The sequence below is a fragment of the Lycorma delicatula genome, chromosome 2 (genome assembly GCF_047948215.1).
Source record: "Lycorma delicatula isolate Av1 chromosome 2, ASM4794821v1, whole genome shotgun sequence".
Taxonomy (NCBI): Eukaryota; Metazoa; Arthropoda; class Insecta; order Hemiptera; family Fulgoridae; genus Lycorma; species Lycorma delicatula.
Window position 1 is genome coordinate 30,229,134 of NC_134456.1, and position 23,894 is coordinate 30,253,027.

Below are 23,894 nucleotides of genomic sequence, written 5' to 3' on the forward strand. Positions count from 1 at the left end.
AGGTGGTCTGTGTAACAGAACCATACCCTACCTGAAAGAGTGTTTCAAAGACCCTCTCAGGGAGTGGGCATCCATCTCTCCAGAACACCTTAGGAAATCAGGTTCGTTACTCAGAATGAAAATTGTAAATTAGATTTAAGAATTTTTTCTTGACCAACTCAATTATAATTATACTTTCCTTTTTCTGTTTAGCCTCCGGTAATTATCATTCAGATAATACTTCAGTTTGAATGAGCATGATATGTATGAGTGTAGTCTTTTACAGTCACAGTTTAACCATTCCTGAGATGTGTAGTTAATTGAAAACCCAACCACAAAGAACACTGGTATCCATGATCTAGTATTCAAATCCGTGTAAAAATAACTGACTTTACCAGGACTTGAACACTGGAACTCTCAACTTCCAAATCAGCCGATTTGGGAAGACGCATTAACCGCTAGACCAACGCGGTGGGTTAAATATAATTATACTGTAACAAATTACCTTTCTTCAAGATATTACAATAAAGCGGATCTTGAGATGAGATTTTTAATGGAAAATTCTTGCCTTTTCCAGAATTGTGTGGTAGGTCTCACACTTGTGTGCACAGTCATGTGATCAAAGAAATCTGGAGTTTTTAATCACCTCATCTTTACTTATCAACAAATGCCATAATAATTACAAGTGAACTTCTTTTTATTAAACAAATAATTCTCTTTGATATTATGAAAACTTTCTTGTAGTTTTAACTAAAACTTACATGGAATTTTTGTTGAAGCATGTCATATCTCTTTTATTCTTGAACTGAAAATCAGTATTGCATATAACTTTAAAACTTTGTCTTTCTTTATTTGTTACACTTGATGTAATGTTCTTTTAAATGAGTTTATAATAAGATCTTAACTTTGTAAAATTAAATTTATACAACTGTGAACTTTAGTAAAACAAGAGTTATATATTTGCATCAGAAAAATATTCTAAAGAATAAATTTTGCTGGTTTCTTCATTTCTTTTTGATTACTTTATATAATTTTAATGAGGTTTTCATGTTGAAAATTGTATGTAATAAAACAGTTAGTATTCATTCTGTTTGTGTTACTGTGACATTTAATGTTGCAGTGTTTTTTTCTCTTTACTTTTATTAGTGCTAATGATTTTTATTATTTCTTATAATAAAAATAAATCATGTGATGGCAAGATGTAAAAATACATTTTTAATATTATGTATCCCAACTAATCATTTAAAATTTAATTGCATTTGCAAACAACTTTTTTTTCTTTTTTTTTTCATACAGTTGGTTATGTAGATATTTACATAAGAAAGACAACATCTTAATTACAGTAATAATATAGTTATTAACCCTGGTTTATAACTGTAGTAGTATATTTACAGCAATGCTACAACTGTTAAGAGTATTTCAATAAGTTTTCTTCAATAATACAACAGTTTGTGAACAGTATTATTAATTTAATCCCAACATAATATATGAAGAATGTAACTAACAAATGTTTTGACATAATAGTAACTCATGAATAATTGTCTTTTTTTATTAATAAAGAAAAGTATAATTTTTAGTGAACACACTTATCTATATATTATTTTAAACTAAGATTTGTATTTTAAAGGTCTTAGTTTGTAAATTTTTGTATGGTTAAAACTGTTGAAGAATTTCTGCTAAAGTGTTACGATTTCTTTAATATTGAATAACAAGGGTTTTGTAACTAGCCAGATTACTGTTAATTTAGACTGGCAGTTATCAGTTATATAATATAATGTAATTGTTTTCAGAATAAAAATTTTAACGTGATTTTAAATAGAATTTATGTAATTGATCTTTGCTTGAATCTTTCAATTAAAAAGTGAGTCTTTGCTATGTAAGGTTGACCAGTTTTTTTTATTTATGGTATAGAAAGGTTTTAATTAAATTATTCATATAACATTTTGCCAGTCTCTATAGGATTGGCAAGTTAACAGATGCTTCTCTTAACTTTCATGTAGAAGGTTTTTGGGTTTGAATCCTTGTTATTTGTGAATCCTTAGCATTTTTCATATGCTACAAAATTCATCTTATTGTAAAAATTACAAAAAATAGTGTAATTGTAATTTAGTGTTAGTTTAGTTTATTGTTGAGTATGAATAAATAAATAAATATAATGTAAATATAAATAAATATATATGTACAGTGAACACCATTAAAGATAGGCTACTGTATTTTTCACATAAATCTGCTATTTCTGTGTAAAACCAACTTATTAAAGTAATTTTTATTTATTAAGTTTAGTTAAATTATTATTTAGGAAAAGAAAAAGTTCACTTTTAGCAGTTTTTAGAAATGAAAATTTTAATCATCTATCATGTACAAAATGAGGATGGTTTGAGTTAAAAATTGGAGATTTTAGTATTTTTTTTTTTAAATCCTTTATAAACTAACTGGTAAATTTGCAACACGATGATAGATTTCTAAATTATCAAGAAAGTTTTTTTTTGTTAACTTTTATATTTGAATTGTTATAATATAGTTCATAGAAAGAGTGGTATCATTTGAATTGTTATTCTAACATAAATTTAATTTAAATGCTGGAAGTTTGTAATGGTAATGTGTGAAAGAAATGAAAAATACATTTAAGCGGGCGGAGATTGGTGCCAAAATACAATCTGTACTACCATGTACTTTCTTTCTTTCTTTTTCCTGTTTAGCCTCCGATAATTACCTTTCAGATAATACTTCAGAGGATGAATGAGGATGAAATGTATGAGTGTAAATGAAATGTAGTCTTGTACAGTCTCAGTTTGACCATTCCTGAGATGTGTGGTTAATTGAAACCCTACCACCAAAGAACACAGTTATCCACGATCTAGTATTCAAATCCATGTATACCGTGTACTAGTTTGTGTAAATTACCTTACCAATATATGCATATGAATAATACTGAAATGCCACTTATAAATTTATTCGTCCTGATTTCTATTTAGAGAATTTTTTTGTAACTAATGAAATATCCTATTGAATAATTGTGTACTCCTGCAACTGAAACTGTGTAAGGAAACTGATAATATTTAATGCAGTAAATAAACAAACAATTTTAAATCTTAAATTCAGATATCTCTGAATTTAACTATATCACTTGTATATTTAAAAAGGCTGATTTTTCAAAAGTATTTGAACTGATTGAAAACATTATTTAATAGTAGTTTTAAATATTCTATTGCATTACTTATTAAATAATTTATTTAAAAAAATAAATTAATTAATGTATGCTTTTTGAAAGTAGAATACTGTTACATTAAACAAAAATAGTTTGTTTAATAGTTATATGCAGTCTAAGAACTCCATTTATTAAATCTATTTTAGTAGAAAATGTTACTAACTGATTTTATTTTCTTACTATTTATTACTTTTTTATATTTTCTTATAGATTCATTGTTATTGTACAAAATTTTCAAACATCTGTAACTTAAAAAATTAATTTTGAATTTAAAAGAGGAATTTTAAATAATCAATAAAAGTAATTATTTTTAACTTCCATTGTATAAAATAACTGCTAACAGGTACAATTATTGAAAAACATTTATATTTTACTATCTCTACAGTAATACATTTTCACTCCTCCGACAATGGCTGGATCTTTGGTACGTGTTTACAGTATTGTTGATATAATGTTAATTAAATTAGAATTATTTTATTTGAAAAATTGCCTTATAAACTTTAAAATACTTTAAGGCTGTGATATTGTTTCAATTTTTTTTGTTTTTTGTTTAGTAATAGTAAAAATTTAATGTTAAACATTATGCAATTAAAAAAATTGTATTTTGATGAAAATATAATAGAAGTGCAGAAAAAGTTTGAATTAATGAATCTACAAAAATTTCATTTCTATCAATTTTTGTTTTAATTCATATCCAAAAAAATACTGTTAAAACCAATTCTTTTTTCTTTCTAAACCAATTTAACCTAAAGGTTAAAAAATTACTTTAAACACAGGAATAACTGTAATTATGATAATTATTTTATTGCTTATCATCATGAGATTTACTTTTTAAAAATGATATAATCTTATAACACTTGTCATCTTTGTGATGCATACTATAGTTCTGTTAACTATTAGTACAATTTTTTATTACCTGTCGTATAATGTCTTTTATTACCTGTAAAGTGCTTTTTGTTAGTTATTATTACGATAGAGATAAATTTACATATTGTGAACTTATACATCATTCAAATTATATTTTATTCTTAATTAGAGTTAAGTTGTTACTGATAGAAGGTTGAAAATCTTGGTAACTCGCCAGTTAAATCTTTACCAATCAATTTTACAGTTAAATCTACCGATCCTGCCAGATTGTTAGATTGTCTTAGATATTAGAGATCTTTGATTATTAAGAACTTGTTTCAGTGAGGTTTGCATGAACATGTAGCATGTTTTGAATGTACGTGAACATTAATAATAAATTGTTACGTTACTTTTAATTGTTTAATTTTTTCTATCATAGTAAATAATTTTAAATTAAAAAAAATTATCGAGTTGTTTTTTGAATGTTTAATTTGAAAGGTTTCAGAGATTTTGAATAAAAACATAACATTTATTCCAGTAATTATCCAGATTTTTAAAAATACTTTAATTTACTTTAATGATAATGGAAGCTTGTGTAACAAGGAAAATAATTAATTTTTTTTAGAGTCCATGATTTTATCTAATCAAGTTGAAGGTCGTATGACGAATAGTCTTCAGAGGCACAGTTGAATGGAGATTCCTGTTTTCTGTGGAAGGTAACTAGTGCATGAAAATTGTGCTACAAAATTATATGCTTCATTATATAGCGTGAAATGAACAAAATGAAACTTGGGCAGGTGAGGGAGGAGATTTTCAAAAAGCAAAACACTGTGCTTCTTTCAATTATTTAAACTTTACAAACAGAATAAAGTTTAATTATAAAATGGTTTAATAAATTTAATTGCATGAGTGGCTTTTCTTTTTGCTCAACATAACTTTAAGATGTCAGTCTTTTGTTTTCCTTTAAGTTTTATTCTTCTCTCAAAGAAAGAGTGGATTCATCTTGAAATATAATTACTTCATACCCCTTCAACGTACCAGTGTTATTCACCTTTCTAAAGCTGTTTTATGTAAAAAGACATAAAGGAAGATTCTGAATTAAAACTTTGAAAATTGTAATTGCATCTGACAGCCTATTGAAATAAAGTTTTACAAATAAGTTGTTTCTTTGCAGAATTCTTTTTTGTTCAGTTCTGTTTCATAATTATTTATTTATAAGATTGTATTTGTGAATGTTATGGTAATAATAGTTGTATTATATATGAAAAAATACTTTCTATTATCAGTTAACAGAATTTCAACACATTCTAAATGTTATTTCTTTAAATATATGCTTGCGTATTATAATATTTTCTTAAAGTTTTGTTAGTTTCTATGAAATAACTGTTATGTAGGAATTATCCTACATTATCTTAAAAAATAATTGATAATTAACAATCAGTAATTAATTGTTTATCCCAGAAAAATAATGTTACCTATCTCTACCAAACTAAAAAAGAGTTTTTGTATAACACAGAGTAATACTTTGACCTGTTTGAAAAGGCCTTATTAAACATCTACTGTCTTTATTTTAAAATAAATTACTGACTTATTTCCAAGTTCATATTATCCATTTAAAATTAGAGTCAGTTAACTGTCATTATCTTGCAACGTTCCCTCTGAGTCAGTGGCACAGATGCAGATTCTGTTCTCAGAAATTCTTATTATTTATATCAGATAATAGCTATCCTTTTAAAATTAAAATTTATACAATGGTAATAAAATTGAAGAAGATTTTTTTTTATGGTTTATAAAAAAAAATTCTTTTATATAGGATGTCTTTCAGGACATGTTTTACTGGTCAAAATAATGAGAAATGTTCTTATAAACATTGATCTGGAAATGCTTCATTTTGGAGTTACGGCTAGCGAAAGATTTCACACAGATTTCAGCTCTTGCAATAAAAAGAAACCATACTGTGATTTTTGGGACCCAAATTAAGGAGTAAATTTGCCGGTTTCTTATGTAATTTTAGCTGGGAAATGGGATAAAAAAGTCCCAGAACTGTAACTCCAGTAGTTTTTAAGATATCCAACATAAAACACAAAATTTGGTATCGAAAAATAGGTTTTTAGTATAATAGCTTTGTTAAACTACTAATAAATGTGGAAGATTTAGTAAAAAAATGTAGAGAATTTAAATATGAGAAAATTAATGTAAATACAGCCAGTAAAAAGTAAATAAAAACTTAAAAAAATCAGTTTTTTTTTAAAACAGACAAAGAGTAATTGAACAGAATATATGAATATGAGGAACAAAACACCTTGGAGAAAGTGTGCCACATATACATACATGATTCCAAATTAACTGGATGAACACCTTCCAAGAAGTTGGAGTGGCCATGCAACTGACAAAAATATAATTTTGATATGTTAATTACCAAGTAGTGGGAATGAAGTGAGAATTTTAACGTCTTGAGACATCTTTTTTGTCTTAAAAGACGGTGTTTTTGTCTCAATCTTTCCTGTTGATATCGCATAAAAACTACTTATCTCAAATGCTGTTGCAAGTGTTGAGTGAGATATGCATTCGCAGTGTTTGGGATGAGTTGGATTACCATGTTGATAATCTATTGTATGATTTGCCATGTACACACAAAACACTTTTAGAAACAAACTTTAAGAAATTTCCTGTAAAACCATGTGAATGATAATCTCTATGTTTGAAAAATAATTTTTTAAACCATCAAAAATATTTATTTGATTTGTAATCACTCTACGCTGTGTTTTAACGTATATAGTAGGTTACTGGTTACTAGGTACAGTTTACCAGATACAGTTTACTAGGTTTCAGTCAAATGTGAATATCAAACTCTTGCATCAATCTAACTTAATAAAACTGACCTTACAGTTTAAATTCTAAGTATAAAAATAAATATCTTTTAACTACATTTAAAAACTAAATTTAAACAAATTGGGAACAAAGTTTATTGAATTAATAAAATACATTCCACTATTTTATATTATCCTTTCTGAAAATATGATTAAAAATATTGAATGTATAAATTTTTATTTAACAAAATGATAAAGCAAATCTTTCTCTAAAAATTATGGTTTTGAATTTTGAATGTGTAACTTTATAAAATAAATAAATTAAAATATTTGTGGAGTATGTGATCGAAGATCAAATATGCAATTATATTAAACAGATAAATTCCTTTTCTTTGTTATAAAATAGTAAGATGCATGATAATAAATTTAACAGCTTGAGTTCATGAGACAAGTTGTAATTAAATGTTAGGTTATCTGAACAAAAACTGTCTGAAATTCGGTTATGCACTTTTCAAAAATAATATAACATTTTATAAATTAAAAAATGTAAGTTAATCTTTCTTCAGAGCAAATATCAATTAACAAAATTTTAAAATGTAATTTAAAAAGATTATTTTTAATTTTTAAAACTACATATTTGAAGTGATATGTATATTAGGCTTTAACTACAAATAAAGGAAAAAAAAATTAAATTTTGAGGGCATTTGTTACATTCAAATTTCACCTCAAAGAGGTAGCTTTAGCAAATATGGTAATGATAAATGTAAATTAGACATATCTACATATCTCAGGAGTGGTCTGCCTGAGTCTGTTCAAGACAGCACATTTACTCATACATTTACAATTATATGCCAGACTTTGCACAGATGCCTTAGCATCTCTTCAAGGTACTAATAACATCATGTTACTGCACTGTTACTCTGTAACCTGGTATACATAAATAAATAAAAAAAAAAAAAAAAAAATATGGCACTTTAAGGGAGTATGTTTCCAAGAGTGGATCATATTTTGTGGTTCCTTTTCAAAAGCAGTATATATATATATATATATATATATATATTTATAATTTATTAAACTGTAGATAATATTATTTAATAAAAAAAAAAATAACAGTTACAGGTTTGTAACAAGTATTTGCTTATTTTTCAAAATAGTCAACAGTTAATGTGTATGATATGCATATAGCCACAAAATAGGGAAATGGCCAATTGTTGCTACTTCTTTTCCTTAAAAAAGTATTGCAATAAAGAAAGCAAATCATGCTTCTACAAATGACTAGAGAAAGAAAAAGGCCATGATGTCAGCACAAAAATCTTGATAAGCCACCAAAAGCACTAACAATGTGATTTAAATAAAACATTTCATTTTTTTATAAATGGCATAAAAGAAGTGATATGATGGAAAAAATGCTTCTAGAGTAAATTGCATTCTTGAATGCTTAAGGCAAACCATTTTGGATATGTACAATTGTACATCTTGAGTCCATCAAAAGTCAAATTAATGAAAACAGGCAGTATAGCCTGCCAGGAAAGTACAAATGCAGCATACTCTGTTTACAATTTGTCAGTCATTAATTTATTTAAATAAAAAGTAACATATCAGTACAACTTATAAATTGATCTTGGATAAAAATAAAAGATTTTTTTGTTTTAAAATGTTTGGTGATCTCTGTTTAAATTAATGATAAAAAAATCTTCTTATTGTATATAGAATTAAATGCAGCTATTCTCTCTTTTAAGACTATTTCTCTCTTGTATGCTGTATTCAGATAACAGCAATGTTCACATTTAAATAAAAACCACAGTTCATCACTTTATATTATTCTAAGCAATTTAAATTAAATAAATAAGTAAATATTTACAGGCAAATCCCCAGATGATTAGAGTTGTGTGTGTTTGTATTTAAAATAGGATGATGACAGTTGTAACATGTTTGTGTAATTCTTTTACTGTGAATTATTGTGTAATCATGTGGTGCTTTTTAACTGTGGTCTACATATTTCTATTAGCGAGTTTACTTATATATTTGATTGCATTCAATTTGACAATTGCAATGCTGAACCCTTTATATTAATTCCAAAGTGTACCACAACCATTAATTTAAATAAATTGCTATTCTTTCCTATTTTGAATTGCATCCATCAATTGATTTCATTTAAATTTTACATCTGTTGACACTTTAATTCAATCTACTTGTAGAGTAATTGGAAATTCAATGCTTTTTATTATTCTTTACTATAGCAAAATTTATTTTTATAAATTGAATGTAATTTAATTGACTCTTTATAAAGAAAAATAAATGTTACTATTAGTTAAATGTAAATTAGAACAAAAAAATTTGTTTATTTGCTACTACATTTACAATTATTTATGTAATTTAAAATTATATTATTTATTGTTGATTTGAAAGCTAGATACAAGTAAATCCTTTTTTTAGATTTAAATAAATAAAATAATAAATACATTTTAAAATATTTTATTGTTCTATCTTTGGGAATCTTTTAAAAAATTTACGAGAATTAAACCTGTTTATGACATTGAATTTTAATAGAAATAAAAAAATGGTATATAATTTTGAAAAAAAAGTGTATATAATTTTGAAAAAAATTAGAGTATGTTTTATTTTTACAAAACTCGAGAATACATGTGTTGTATTCACTAAAATATTTTTTGAATTTGTCTTGAGAGAAAACTATATTAATTACATAAATAAAACTTATGACCTAAATAACAAATTTGTTTAGACATATTTATTTTCACCAAATTTTCTAAGTTAAAAAGATTTTACAGCCTTTTTGGTTGCCATACATAAAACTTAGAATTCTTCATCTGTACAACTTCTTTTAAAAGCAAGCACTGAAATTCATGATAGCAGATTTTGTGAAAACAGAGAGCACATACAAATGTGTGTGCAGTGCTTAATCTAGAATCTTGTACTAAATTGGGTTGTGGAACCCAACTTAGTAAACTGCTGCAACTTAGAATGCTGCTGTCAGCATTTAATTTTTTAAAAAGCTAAAATCCAAAATATCTTTTTTAATGTATAAAAAACTGTACAAAATTCAGAACTTCATTTATTTAGAACAATTTAATAATATTTTTCAGTTGAGTAATAAAACACAGACTTATTGTGGCAAGAGAAATGTGGGAAGTGAAACGATAAAAATTTATTTATAAAATTTATTGAAGTGATTATTATTTCATAATTGTTTTTAAACAAAAAACTTACGAAAATAAAATATGCTTCCCTGACTGGCACTAAACTGACAAGCCTTTCAGTTCAAAAGTATTCCCAGAAATATTAAAGTATCACTAAAACCATCTTGCCTTTTTCAACAATCTAATAAATCTAGTGAAAAAGAAGCATACTGCTTTTACAGTGCTGATTGGGAAAGGGATGAAATAGCAGGAGGTGAACAAAAAGATGAAGTGATGGGAGATGAACCGTTCTGCGATCCAATAAAAGAATTTCTCACTCTTTTTAACTCAATTTTTGATTCTGAATCATTTTTATGAGTTTAAATCTGTTTCTCCTACCTTTCTGAGTCTGGAGCATTTATTTATTTATTCATTCTAAGTACTGAGAATTTCAGTTGTTGTGAGATTACTGATATAAAATTAAATTTGAAAGATATTTATACATCAAAATCTAATGTAAATTAATGTGTCGTTAACAAAAGGATTTTTAAAAATATCTTTAAACAATTTATAAAGTGTTTTCTGTTAAAAATAATTAAAGAAGTATTACTATAATATAAAAATATTATGTAACTGTGATAAATAAAGCTTAAAATTAAGATTCTGAAAAATCATCATGATATTATTTAAATGCTGATGTATTTTTAACACATTTTATTAAAATAATTGTTAATTCAATATAATATCATTTCATAGTCTACACTGAGATTTAAGTCAGATTCTTACATTTCATGGGAAAGGGGACAGCAATGTATGGATCTTTATGTTCCAACTTGTATTTTCACACATGTAAATATATACATAATACATATTAAAACAAAAACTATACATATTTAAAAAGAACAGAGAGTGTCATTTTACAAGCATAAATTATGAATTTCATCAAAACTTTTGTATGCAATATTACCTTTACATTATTGCTATTATTTAAAAGTACTCGGTGTACAGTACTGGCAGAAGAATTTTCATTATTATCATAATCATTGCCTTGTGGGAGAGCTGTGTAATGTTTTATTCATATAAAATGTACTTTTGATTAACATTAACGGATATTTGATCTGCTGTCATCTTGAGATTTCTCTAAAAGTACTTATGCCTTTTTTTTGCTGTGACCTTAATTATATATTAGGCTTGTATATTATTGAGGAAGGTGAGACCAAGTGGGTTGAAAAAAGCTGGTCTTGGTCAGGGATTGAACTCAGGACCAGCTAATTTTAGAAACCAACAAGCATTCTGATCACTTTACTAATTAGTGTTTTTTTCTACTTTCAGAGGGAGTGGTGACAAATTGTTCACAGCCAAATTGTTTGGATGAATTGGAGGCTGCAGCATGTCCTCCTGATTCTATTCCAGATCCTAATTCACCTGACAATGGTTGCATTTGTGCAGACAAATGCCCTCCACCTCAATCCTGCATACCGCCCGCTGTGAGTCATCTACAACGACCAGCAACTAGGGAACCTTCTAGTTGTTGTGATTTGTATGAATGCATTTCTCCACCAGGTAATATAATTTTGATATGTATAAGTATACATTTAATTTAATATTTATGTGTTGACAGACTTTTTCAAAATAAAATTTTTCATTATAAAACAATTAAGTTTTTGAACATGGCACATTTGGCATATAATATTATTTATATATAAATAAATTAAATACAACCTTACCAACAATTCTGCAGTCTCCTCTAGTTCGCAGTCTCCTTTCTAGTACTTTCGATCATTCAACCATCCTCAGGAAAAGTTAATCTTCAATTTATATTATTAAAATTAAATTATATAAAAAGTAAATTTAAAATCACAACAACTGGTTGTCGTAGTATAAAGTTAGTTATGTCTGTTATGTAAGATCACAGTTGTTAACTAAGATCTTTAACTAAGATTTAAGGTTGCAGATAACAATTGCGACCTTCTTACATAACAGACATGACTAACTTTATACTGTAATGATCAGTTGTGATTTTAAATTTACCCTTTACACAATTTAATTTTAATGATATAAATTGAAGATTATCTTCTCCTGAGGATGGTCGAATGACTGAAAGTACTAGAAAGGAGACTGCGGACGAATTGTTGGTAAGGTTGTATTTCATTTATTTATATATAAATAAAAAAAATAATTGTTTTAAGTTCTACAGCATTAGAACTTTGCACACATAACACAAAGTTCCAAATTTTCAGTTTGTTGATAATTTTTTTTAAGCTGTGTATACTACATAAAAATTCAAATTAATATTAGTTAACCTCTGAAATTATTCAACTCTGATAATTCCTAAATCTGGGTTGCTGTAATTAATCAAATACTCATGGTAAGTTGCTATTTTTCATCTGTTCATTTGTTTTAGCTTCTTTGCTGCTTTCTGGTAGGACTAGCAGCTGCATTATAAAGCACTAAGATATTACTCAGGCAGATATATTGGGTAGTACAACTAGCTTCTTTCCTAATCCTCAGTATCTGCTACCAAATAATGATTAGTTCATCAGCCTCCACAGCGTTCTAACTTATGTGTACTTAGAATTCGTAGCATGTAGCCAAATAAAGTGTATTAATACAGACTTTTGTAATATAATTACTAGAGAAATTTTCAGAAAAACAAGTTTCGTCTTTCATGTTTTCTGCAATGACTTGCTGGACTTTTCTTTTGGCCTCTTTTTCTCTGAAATGAATTACCTGCAAAATGTTTTCTCTCTCATTGTGTTCTACAGATAAAGCTATGTACATGTTAGAGTACAGTAATACTTTGCTTAGATGAATTAAGGATAAGTAATAAATTATTTGTTTTCTTCTCTGCTGAACTGTAAAACTTTATTATCAAAAAATAATAATATTGAACAAATAAGAAGTAATGTTCAATTTTCATTAAAATATAAAAAAAAAGTTTATCATTTATAAAAAACCTATTCTTCCTTGTTAGTAAGTTTTCTATTAACATCATCACCTACCTTAATACCATATTAAGACTTCCTATGAACTAAGTTCATTTTTTATCATCTTCAGTACCATTTATAATCATTGTTTTTAACAATAAAATAAAAAATGAATTATATATACTTTTTTATACTTTTGTCTTTGATATGTATGTGTGTGTGTGTGTGTGTGTGTATATATATATATATAAGACAAAAGTATACAAAACTTTACCAGCAAGAGTATAAAATTCAATAATGCTTACCTTATGCTTATTGTTATTTCATAAAAGCACTTTCGAGGGTTTTCCTCATCATCATTAATAAAACTTTTTATTTTTAAAAAATCACACATTAAACTTAAAACATTAAAAATTGTAAACACATAAAAATATGTAATCATAAAAATTTAAAAAAAATTTTATGTGGCTATCCACACATACAGTACTGTACTGGGTCTATGATGTAAGTATTGGGTCTATGATGAAGAAAAAAAACCACTTGGCCTTCCCATTCAGTCCAAACCCTGGAAAACATAGACAGAGTGAGAAGGGAGTTCTTGCTTGTCTGAAACCATCTGCTAGGTGATGGACTGTAACGCTGGGTATGTTGCGTCATTCGCTTCATCGCAACTTACAAGGTGATCTCAAAATTCACCCATACAAAATAATGATCATCCATTACTGAAATAACTGAACTGGATTTCTACTGAAATGGATTTTGTGCAATGCAAAGAATTTTGTGGCAAAATGAACGCCATTCTTATGGAAGATCCAAACACCCTAATAATGATGAGTGACGAAGCCCATTTTCATTTGGATAGCTATGTTAATGTACAGAACTGTTGGTACTGGGTGTCTGAGAACCCACGTGAACTACACCAAAATCCTTTCCACAGCTCAAAAGTAACAGTGTGGTGCGGTGTCTCCATGGTAGGGATTGTTGGTCCTTACTTTTTTGTAGAGGCAGAACCACAGTTACAGTGACATCAGTGCACTAGATCGACATGTTAAACAACTTCCTGCATCCATAACTGGAAAGGCATCAGGTGAACATGAGAGAAATGTGGTTCCAGCAGGATGGTGCCACAGCTCACATGGCGAGAGCATCAATTGAAGTGGTACGACAAATGTTTCCTGGACATGTCATTTCACCATTCGGCGATGTTTCTTGGTCCCCACGCTCTCCCTATCCATCGATTTGTGGCTTCTTTTTGTGGGGCTACCTGAAATCAAGAGTATCTGTGAACAAGCCCATACACAATCAAAGACCTGAAAATTTTTATTTGTCAAGAAATTGAAGCTGTCAAATAAAATGAAAGCCGTAGAGAGCTTTGAGGAGGGGCTCTGAATTTGTAGGAACAAGCAGGACATCTTACTGACATTATTTTCCAAACCTAATTAAGGTATGTTGATTTCAAAAATGCAATAAAGATATTATTTAAAACTTGTAAAACTTTTTTTCTATTATTAAAACAACTGAAGTTATTCAGTAGTGAAACGTGCATTTCCTGTGCTCCACCCTTTATAACATAAACTGGCATTTCAAAAAAATTAGATGAGATTAGAAGGTAGAAAACAATGTGTTTCATTTCCATCTATGGAATTTAAGAAATAAACCACAAATAGTATGTTTTGGAAGTTTATAGACCTAAGTCCATTGAAAACAGAACATGAGCAAATTTGTTTCATAAATGATTATTCAGTCATAGATTTTATCTAATAAAAAATGTTATTTCCCAAACAATAACAACTGCACATGCTACATATTTGTTATAAATTCTTTTGTTTTAATTTTATTAGTTAAAAGTGTAGTAGAAATCTGGTCAATCTCGGTGCTTGTTGTGTATGTTTCACCTGTGTGTGAAAGTCCTTTTCTAAAAAATGAGGATTTCTAAAACAATAAATGTGTTTGATAGGCTAATGGGCATATTATGAAATACATTTTTTTTTAAATTTGTGTTAAAATCATTGAGGATCAACTGAATTTATATTGGAAACTATAAACTTTGATTGTGTATGTATAAATGAGTTAACAACCTTACAGTAATTACATTTTGTAAAAATGGTTATTATTTCATTAATACTAATGAAACCTTAGTTTAAGTTTTACTTCAATGCAGATACATTTTTATCATGTATTGTATATGAAATTGATTACTCTTATTAGAATAGTTTAACAATGTCTACAATTATCACTAGGCGGGTGACATTCAATTTGGCATTCCTTATATAAAAAGTATCAAGTAATCGATGGATGAAGCCTTTACATGATGAAAATACATTCTAATAAAAGAAATGAAAACAAAGTATTTTTATAGTTATAATAATACTTATAGCAGAAGCATTCATAGGATGTGTTAATATCAAATTAGCCGATTTACAGAAGCGTGATCACTATCTAATTTCAGTTATACTATGCACTCAGATCATTACATGAATGAATCCTTAAACACAAAAAATACTATCCTCATACCAACAAAGCAAAGTTTTGATCTCAACAACGCAATTTTGTCCTACAATTCAATTTACTCAAGTCTTCTTGATTTTGCTTGCTCTTTTTGGTTTTCCAATTAACTTGCAGATCAAAACCATAATTGGTCCTTACAAGCTCTCTAGCTATTTTGATACATTCAGCTTCATACCTGGGGCAGACATATAAGATTTGATGCATATCATCACTGGCCCTACACTCCAGACACAAGCCTAATTAATCAAACCACATCTGGCCAACCTATCTTGAAAATCATCATGCCCCGAAAGAAACTGTGTAATAGGTACTGTGTACTGAAACAGCTGTCAATTTTTTAAAACTTTCAGTTGTTCAAAAGAATTTCTATTATTATAACCTCTTTTATTTCAAAATGTTGGCTTCACTTGAAACGTGTGCTATGGAAAAACAGTATGCTGTGATAAGATTTCTATTTTCTAAAGGTATAAAACCAGCTGCAGATGTTGAAAAGTGTATTAATCATGTAAAATTTTATAAGTGGATTGAACAGTCAAAATGAGGCAGGAAAAGCCAGTCATTTTTATTGTAATAGAAGACTAGTAGAAGTTTTGACGGGACATTTTGGAAAATCTCATTAATGATCCTATTTGCCAGGACAGAGTCATAAAAATTTGGGAAATTGCTGAAATTTGTAGTGTGAGTATTGGCTTTGTCTATTTAATTGTCCATGATAAGTTGAATTACCATAAAATGTGTTCAAGTCATATGAAAAATGATCGAGATTTGAATTTAAGATCTTCTTAATGAAAGGCTTATTCTATCAATCTGTTCTGGAGGTCAAGATGGTTTAATGGGTTTACTTACTTTTTTAATTGGCTGACTGGCCTGATCACAGCTAGCTTCAAGTATATGATCATTATTAATTTATTGGATTATGATTCTAATTCTTATTGTTTTAGGCAAATAATAAAATCCTAGTGCTCTCCATAATTTTAAAGTAGAGATCTTACCTTATAAAACTGTAAGAGTTTATTAATATTTTTTGAAGGATTGTTAATTATTTTTGTTACTAATGTAAATATTCTTATTATTACAGAGAAAAATTGCAGTCAAGTAGTGTGTGATAAAGTAGAGCAGCCGCCTTGTCCGCCCGACAGCAACCGACTTCCTGCAATTAAGTCTGCTGAAGAATGTTGTTCTGTGCCTCAAGGTTGTCAGTGTTCACCCGAGCCATGTCGTCCACCGGAATGTAAACCACCTCTTTGGGCTAAAGTTATAAGACCTGGAAATGAAAAACCCGGTTCCTGTTGCCCACTTTATAAATGTGTTGAAAATGGTGAGTAATTATGCATGTCTTTTATTTGACTGTAACTAACAATAATTTTAAATAAAATCACTATTTTCATAAGTTAGAAAATTTATCTGTCTTTGTTTTTTGAGACTTATTTATTCTTCATTCATTTAAAATTTATCAAAATTTGTTTTTGTAATTCTTACTTATATATATTTAATAACATATGCATGAGAAAAAACTTTTCATCTATAAAAAAATATATGAATTTAATGATTATAATTAGTATTACTATTAATATTTTAATATAACGATTATTAACGTAAATTCTTTGTGAACTTGTGGGAATAGGGATCAGTGGGAAGTGAAAATGAAGGATTAACAAATAGACAATAAACAGATTTTATTTTTTAGAACTAAAAACTTAAATAAACAAATTTATTTTAATTTTTAGTATACCTTTATAATATAAAAAAATTAATTATAAAAAAAACAAAACAAAGATTGCAACAAGCAAGCTGAAAATTAAGTTAAACTTATTTATTTGTTTTTCAAGTTTTATAAACAAAATCTATTTGATAGGGTAGTAATTATTATATTCAAATAAAATAATAAACAAACTTGAAATTCATGTGGTTTTTTCTAGATTCTTATGTATATATATATATATATTCTACTATTATTTCTATTATTATTTATAAATACTATATAATAAAAAACAACTAAATTATTATTAAGGTAAGAATAAAATAAAGATAAAACAAGAGAGATTTGAACCTTAGACATCACAGTTATTGAACGCTTGTCTCTCAGCTGCTGCCACTACAGTAACTAGGTTAATAAGCTACTTGTACTACTTGAAAATTTTTTAATGGAATTTACTCAGAAATGGAACCAATTGTAAAGCTGCCATTTTGGATTTAAAGGTGGAATTCATCCATCAACCACCCTTAAAAAGAGTATAAATAAACTGTTGTAAGTTGACTGCCTGTCCATATTAGTAAACAAAAAAGTTATGGCAAGCTTGAAATCTGTTTTAGGAAGTAATTATAATCTATTTACAACTACAGTATAGAGCATGTTAAAATCATTGGAAATAATGCAGTTTTAGTTGTTTTAATATTTATTAAAAATAATTTATTTATACTTTTTACAAAATTGTTTACATCATACAGTAGATTTGTAATTAGAAAATAATTAAGAATATCTGTAAACAACTAAATGCACATGTTGAGTCATGTGTAGATACAGATGAAGAGGTAAATATGAAAATAAAAATTAAAATTAATTAAAGAAATCTAAAATAATGATTGATAAAAAAATTAATATATAAATAATAATAGTAGTATTAATAAATATATAACCATTAGTTACAATTTTTTCATGAGTATTGGTTATTTATTTATTTTTCGTTAGGCTTTGTTTTATGTTTTTCTGAACTAATTTCCTTTATCTACTGTTTAATTATTGACTGTTTAATCTGACTGTTTAATTATTGAAATGTATGTTTAATTTTAGAATTTAATTTATTTGTGTACTGTTTTGCAGTGCTTTCTGTTTATGTAACTGTTAAAATATATTTATGTAACTGTTCAGCGTAACTCTATCTTTGTGTATAATATATGAGGGTTGTCTGAAGGTTTTGAGCCTCAACATGAATTTGGCAGCACTTGTCAACAAAAATTAGGGAATATATTCGCGCATGCGTTGAAAAGTACTCACTAAAATTTCAGCCATTTTGAACACAAGTTATTGTTTGATAATCGTTGTTGTTTCTTAATCAACAACAATCGTGTTGTTGTTTGAGTAAGTTATTGTGAGTGTTTTTGTGATAATGGAAAAAATTAAATATCATGTTGTGATTAAATACTTGGATTTGAAAGGTAATAATGTCACTGTTTACAGGGACTCTGTCCCCTCATTTGCCAGCATGAAAAGGTGGGCAGCTGAATTTAAATTTGGTCATACCAGCTTGTTTGACGATGAGTGTTTGGGATGGCCAAAAACTGCAACCACCACCGATATCATTGAAAAAGTTCACTATATGGTACTAGACAACTGAATTAAGATTAAAGAGATAGCAGAGGCTATGGGGGTATCAAAAGAATGTGTTTGTCGTGTATTAACTGAGGAATTGGATATGTATAAGCCATCCGTGCATTGAGTGCTGCGTTTGCTCACTTTTGATCAAAAATGCATTCGAATGAACATTTCCAAAACGCTGCTGGAGCAGTATAAGCAAAACGAGTCAGATTTTTTGCGTCAATTCATAACTATAGATGAAACATGGATCCACCACTACACTCCTGAGACAAAACAACACTCAAAACCAGTAGACTGCAAAGGGAGAACCTGATCCATAAAAGGTGAAGACGGTTCCATCGACCGGGAAGGTGATGGTGACTACTTTTTGGGATAGTAATGTAATTTTGTTTATCGATTATCTTCAAAAAGGTAAAACAATAGTGGGACAGTATTATGCATCATTACTTGACAAGCTGTAGGCAGAAATTGCAAAAAAAACAACCATATTTGAAAAAGAAGAAAGTGCTTTTCCACCAGGACAATGCGCCTGCTCACACTTTGACAGTCGCCATGGCTAAAATTCACGAGTTGCACTTTGAATTGGTTGATCACTCACCTCATCAACCAGATCTGACTCCAAGCGACTATTTCTTGTTTCATAACCTTAAAGTTTTGCTTGGAGAAAAGAGATTTTCATTGGATAAGGAGATTATCGCATACGTAAATGCCTATTTTGTGGAGAAAGATGCCAGCTAATATTTGGAAGGTTTAAAGAGGTTAGAGCATTGCTGGAAAAAGTGTATCGACTTGAAAGGAGTCTTTGTTGAAAAATAAAACTATATTTGACAAAAAAATACGTCTTTCTATGTTAGGCTCAAAACTTTTCAGCCAACCATCATAGTGTAAATCATATCTGAAATTTTTAGTCACTAATTTTATTAATTTTTAACATCCTAGATGGTTTTTTTTTAGTATTTGTTAAAAGTTCAACTGGAAAGAAGACATGAAATGTTCATGTTGTTCTAAAGTTTAAAATTGAGAGTTTTTAACTTTTGATTTCAAATGTAAACTTGATATATCTCTTACCAAGGAGCAGATTTAGGAGATCTCTATCTTAGAAACAAACTTTTTGTTGCATAATATGTATTATCAATTATTTATTTAATATCAATGCTAAATGTATTATTAAAATTAATATTACTGTCATAAGAGTAACATGAAAAATATATAACTTAGTATTACTGAATTATAGAATTTATAAACATAACCTTCACATTAAAAAATCCAAATATACTTTAATTACATCCAAACAAATTTTGCATTATAATAATGATATCAGGAGTGTTAGATGAATTAACAAAAAGAACTCTTTCAGTATGGTTGGGTAAAGTCTATTAAATTACATATACACATTTTTTTAAAAATCAGAGGTTAATAATTATTAATAAATCAATATATTTAAATTAAAAAAAAAATAGTTAAAAAAAAGGAAATGATGTCGGATTTGAATCCTACTAAATATCACTTAAACCAGTAAATTAATTATTTTAACATATATTAGTAAATTTCACAACAAAAAATTTAATTTTAGTGGTTTAAATGTCAAATTTCAATTATTAATATATTTTTTATTAGCAATTTAAATAACATTTTTACTAAATATTTATTAATACTTTACTTTTTTTTAAATTTTATCTTGTCACTTCTTGAATACCAAGTAATTTTGTTTTCTGGAGGGTTGAATAAAATTATACTTACTTACTAGGCCAGGCCAAGGTTGTAGCTACTACCATGATCATGAAAACCATTAATTCAGAGTCAAATGATCCATTGCACTTCGGATTTGTTGATCTCTGGGCACACAATTTTTGAGAATTGGGACTGCGTTCGTGCTGTTCTGCATTAACGTTAAACTTTATCACTTGTAAGGTGCAGTTGGACCCTCATATCTTATAAATATGTGATTTGTTGTAACATTTAAAAATCTGATGTCGACACCACATGACACTCTTGTATGTCTATTAAATTACTTATACTCATTTTTTTTTAAATCAGAGGTTAATAATTATTAATAAATCAATGCATTTAAATTAAAAAAAAAAGGAAATTATGTCAGATTCTAACTGATGTGCCTTCCCCTTGTACGATCCAAATATTTCATTAATTAAAATTTTATTTGGCTATACCTCTGGAACCAATGAAAATAAGTACCACTTATGATGTATTGTTGAAAAGCTCTTAATGAGGGATCATTACTGCAAAAAGTCCAAAATCCATTTTTTTTTATTATGAGCATTTTTTGTCACTTTTGGTTCAGTTGATTGCAATCAGGGGGGGGGGTGCACAACTAGATGTTACAACAGTCCTAAATCCAAAATTTGAACATTCTATGGCTAATCTTTGAGTTGTGCAAGATACATATTTATATACGTACATCATGCCAGAACTAGTCAGAATGGATTTAGGGATGGTCATAATGGATATTTCCATTGAAATCTGAAAACTGAAATTTTCCGCGATCACAATACTAACTTTACTTTGTACAAGGAAGTAAAAAAGGGTTTGTTTACAAAGAATTTTAAATGAATTTTACTTTGAAAATTTCTATGTATTTTCTTCAGTTTCCATATACTTTTCATCTCATATGACTAATAATTATAAAAATTATATATTTTAATCTAGAAATAGAACTTTTTGAGCACAAAGTTGGTTATAAATAGTTTATGGTTTGTGAAACGTTTCTCATTTTTTGGTTCTGTGCTGAAAAAAGTAAGATTTTTTTTAAGTTAATATACCACATAAGCCTAAGAAAAGCTGAATAAAAAATATCAACTTTTTATTTTTTTGGTGTAAATTTAGGAGACTACAAAGGAACTGGCAAATGTGTTTAATATTTTGCTAATGCGAATATCCTATAAAAAAAGATGTTTTAAATATTACTTTTAAAAGTTTCTGCATTCCGTATAGTAAAAAATAATTAGATGTTTTTCTAAAAATTATTCTGTCTAAAAGTGTTATGTTCAGAAAGATTTTTTTAATTAACCATTTTAACAGAAAGCAATAGTAAAAATAAATCACAGTTTTTACATAAAAAAATTTTTTGATTTCACTTGTAATTTAATCATATAAATATATAAAATCATTTAATGTATTAGTTGAATGCTCCTAAATTTGATTTTTTTCACCTCAGATGTTTTAAATAGCATAATTAGAACTTTTTCCTTTTTTTCCGTCTTAGGAGGGGGGAACCTTTTATAGGTACCATTTGGTTTCGTACCCCATCATAATGTGGGACTCTCCCTTTCAGTCCTACCGCTAATAAACCGCTCCCTCTCATACAACATGAGTTGGGGGGCTAAGCTTACAGTATTATCATAGCACCCCATGTTCTTTTCTCAATCCACATCTCCATTTCTGGCCCTACACCTTGAACTCATCAGGATCCTATGGTTTGTTTATTTTTATTAACCTCGATCTTGTGTTTTATCAAAAACATAAAACAGGCATATAAGTGACATACTACTAAATCAATTAATTTTTGTTACAAAGAATGTAAAATTTATTATTATTCTTTTTTTTAAATAATTGTGTGGAAAACAAAAACACTTAATATAACGAGTTTTCTTCCAATGATGATTATATATAATAACACTCAAATTTATTCAGAAACTATTGCACTGTAAGGAGCTAGTGGACTTTTGCAAGAAATTAATGTACTTGCCAAAATCATAATTTTAGTGACAGGCCAAATTTGGAATTGTTTCTTTATTATAGTACCCGCAATCCTTATGATATTTATGAACGTGTTGAATTCTTCCTCACCTCTAATTTTATTTTTTCTTTCAGTAGACACTTAAGTAAATATCTTTACTTTTTGAATAGAAAAGAAAATAATGAGCTCTGAATAAGGCAGAAAAAGAGAATTATGCATAACCTGCATTTATAATCCATCTTAATGACTGTATTATTTTAACAGAAAAAACATAGAAGAAAGGAGATAAAGCCAACAAGATAGAAACTGAGTCATCCCAATTCCTATAGGGGAAGACACTTGCCTTGAGACAAGCCTGGTTGCCACACCAACCCCCCCCCCCTGTTCATAGCCCTGAAGGGTTTTAACAGGAGACGTCTTTTGCCCTCTAACCTTTTACATCTCACAGTAATAAGCCAGGCCTCGTTGGGATATCACTAATGTAAAATGCATGTCAGTAATGTATTTTTATCAGGGAGTTAATGACTCAGCCTTAAACTATTGAGTCAGCACACATTTAACAGAGAATTGAGTTCCTCCTCACTGTTCTCTTCTAAAGCGATAGTTCCTGTATAAGTCAATGACGCATGAGAGCCAAAGAATAGATCAACAGTGAAAAAATGTAGAACCCAATTCCAATTTACATTTGCAACAGACATCAAATTCTTTGATCTTGTCAAGGTACATTATTCTCAAGAGGTGACAATTTAATATCCTAATACCCTAACTATATATATATATCAAGAAATAAAATAATTTTTTATATTGAACACATTTTTATAAAGAGCTTTTATTTAATTCCTATGTATCTCATTTAAAGCACTATGTCTGATCATCAATTCAAATTGGACTAATTTGAATAAAAAAATGTATTATATAGCATTAATGATTCTTTATTTAAATTACAGTTATCATAAGTAACAATTCTTACTCCACTGGATTACTGATCCCATCTGTTTTGTAAATTTTGTGTATGTAGTACACATAACAATATTTTCCAAATACCCATTCAAAAAAATACTTGAGCATAAAAAAAGTAAAATAAAATAAAAATATTAATACATCTTTATATACATATTTCTTCTGTTCGTGTGTATGTGACTGAAGTCCTCCTAAACGGCTGGTCTGATTTTGATGAAATTTTGTGTGTGTGTGTGATTAAGTTGATTCGAGAATGGTTTAGATTCACAATATGATCCGATAGAAAATGTTTTTTTAATTAATTTATTTATTTATGTGTTGTTGTTGATCTTGGGATGGTTAAGGTTCACAATTGGATCCGGTAGGCAGCGCTGCGATCGCTTTTAGAATTGCGCGCTTATTGAAAATATTATATTATATTATTATTTATTGAAATAACGTTTTAAAGTGTAATTAAAAAAATATACATAGTGCAAATTTTTAAGGTGCAATATTGAAGTGAATATTAT

The 23,894-nt window shown here is 28.0% G+C and overlaps 1 protein-coding gene across 1 annotated transcript in view; it reads left to right on the forward strand.

Moving 5' to 3' along the window:
• The window catches only part of Rcd2 (Reduction in Cnn dots 2), a 92,471-nt gene that overhangs the window by 8,696 nt on the left and 59,881 nt on the right, over nt 1-23,894 (forward strand). Inside the window, exons 2-3 of the mRNA XM_075357530.1 lie at nt 11,294-11,543; nt 16,494-16,733. Coding sequence (XP_075213645.1) covers nt 11,294-11,543; nt 16,494-16,733 — 490 coding nt within the window. The remainder of the gene's footprint in view (nt 1-11,293; nt 11,544-16,493; nt 16,734-23,894) is intronic.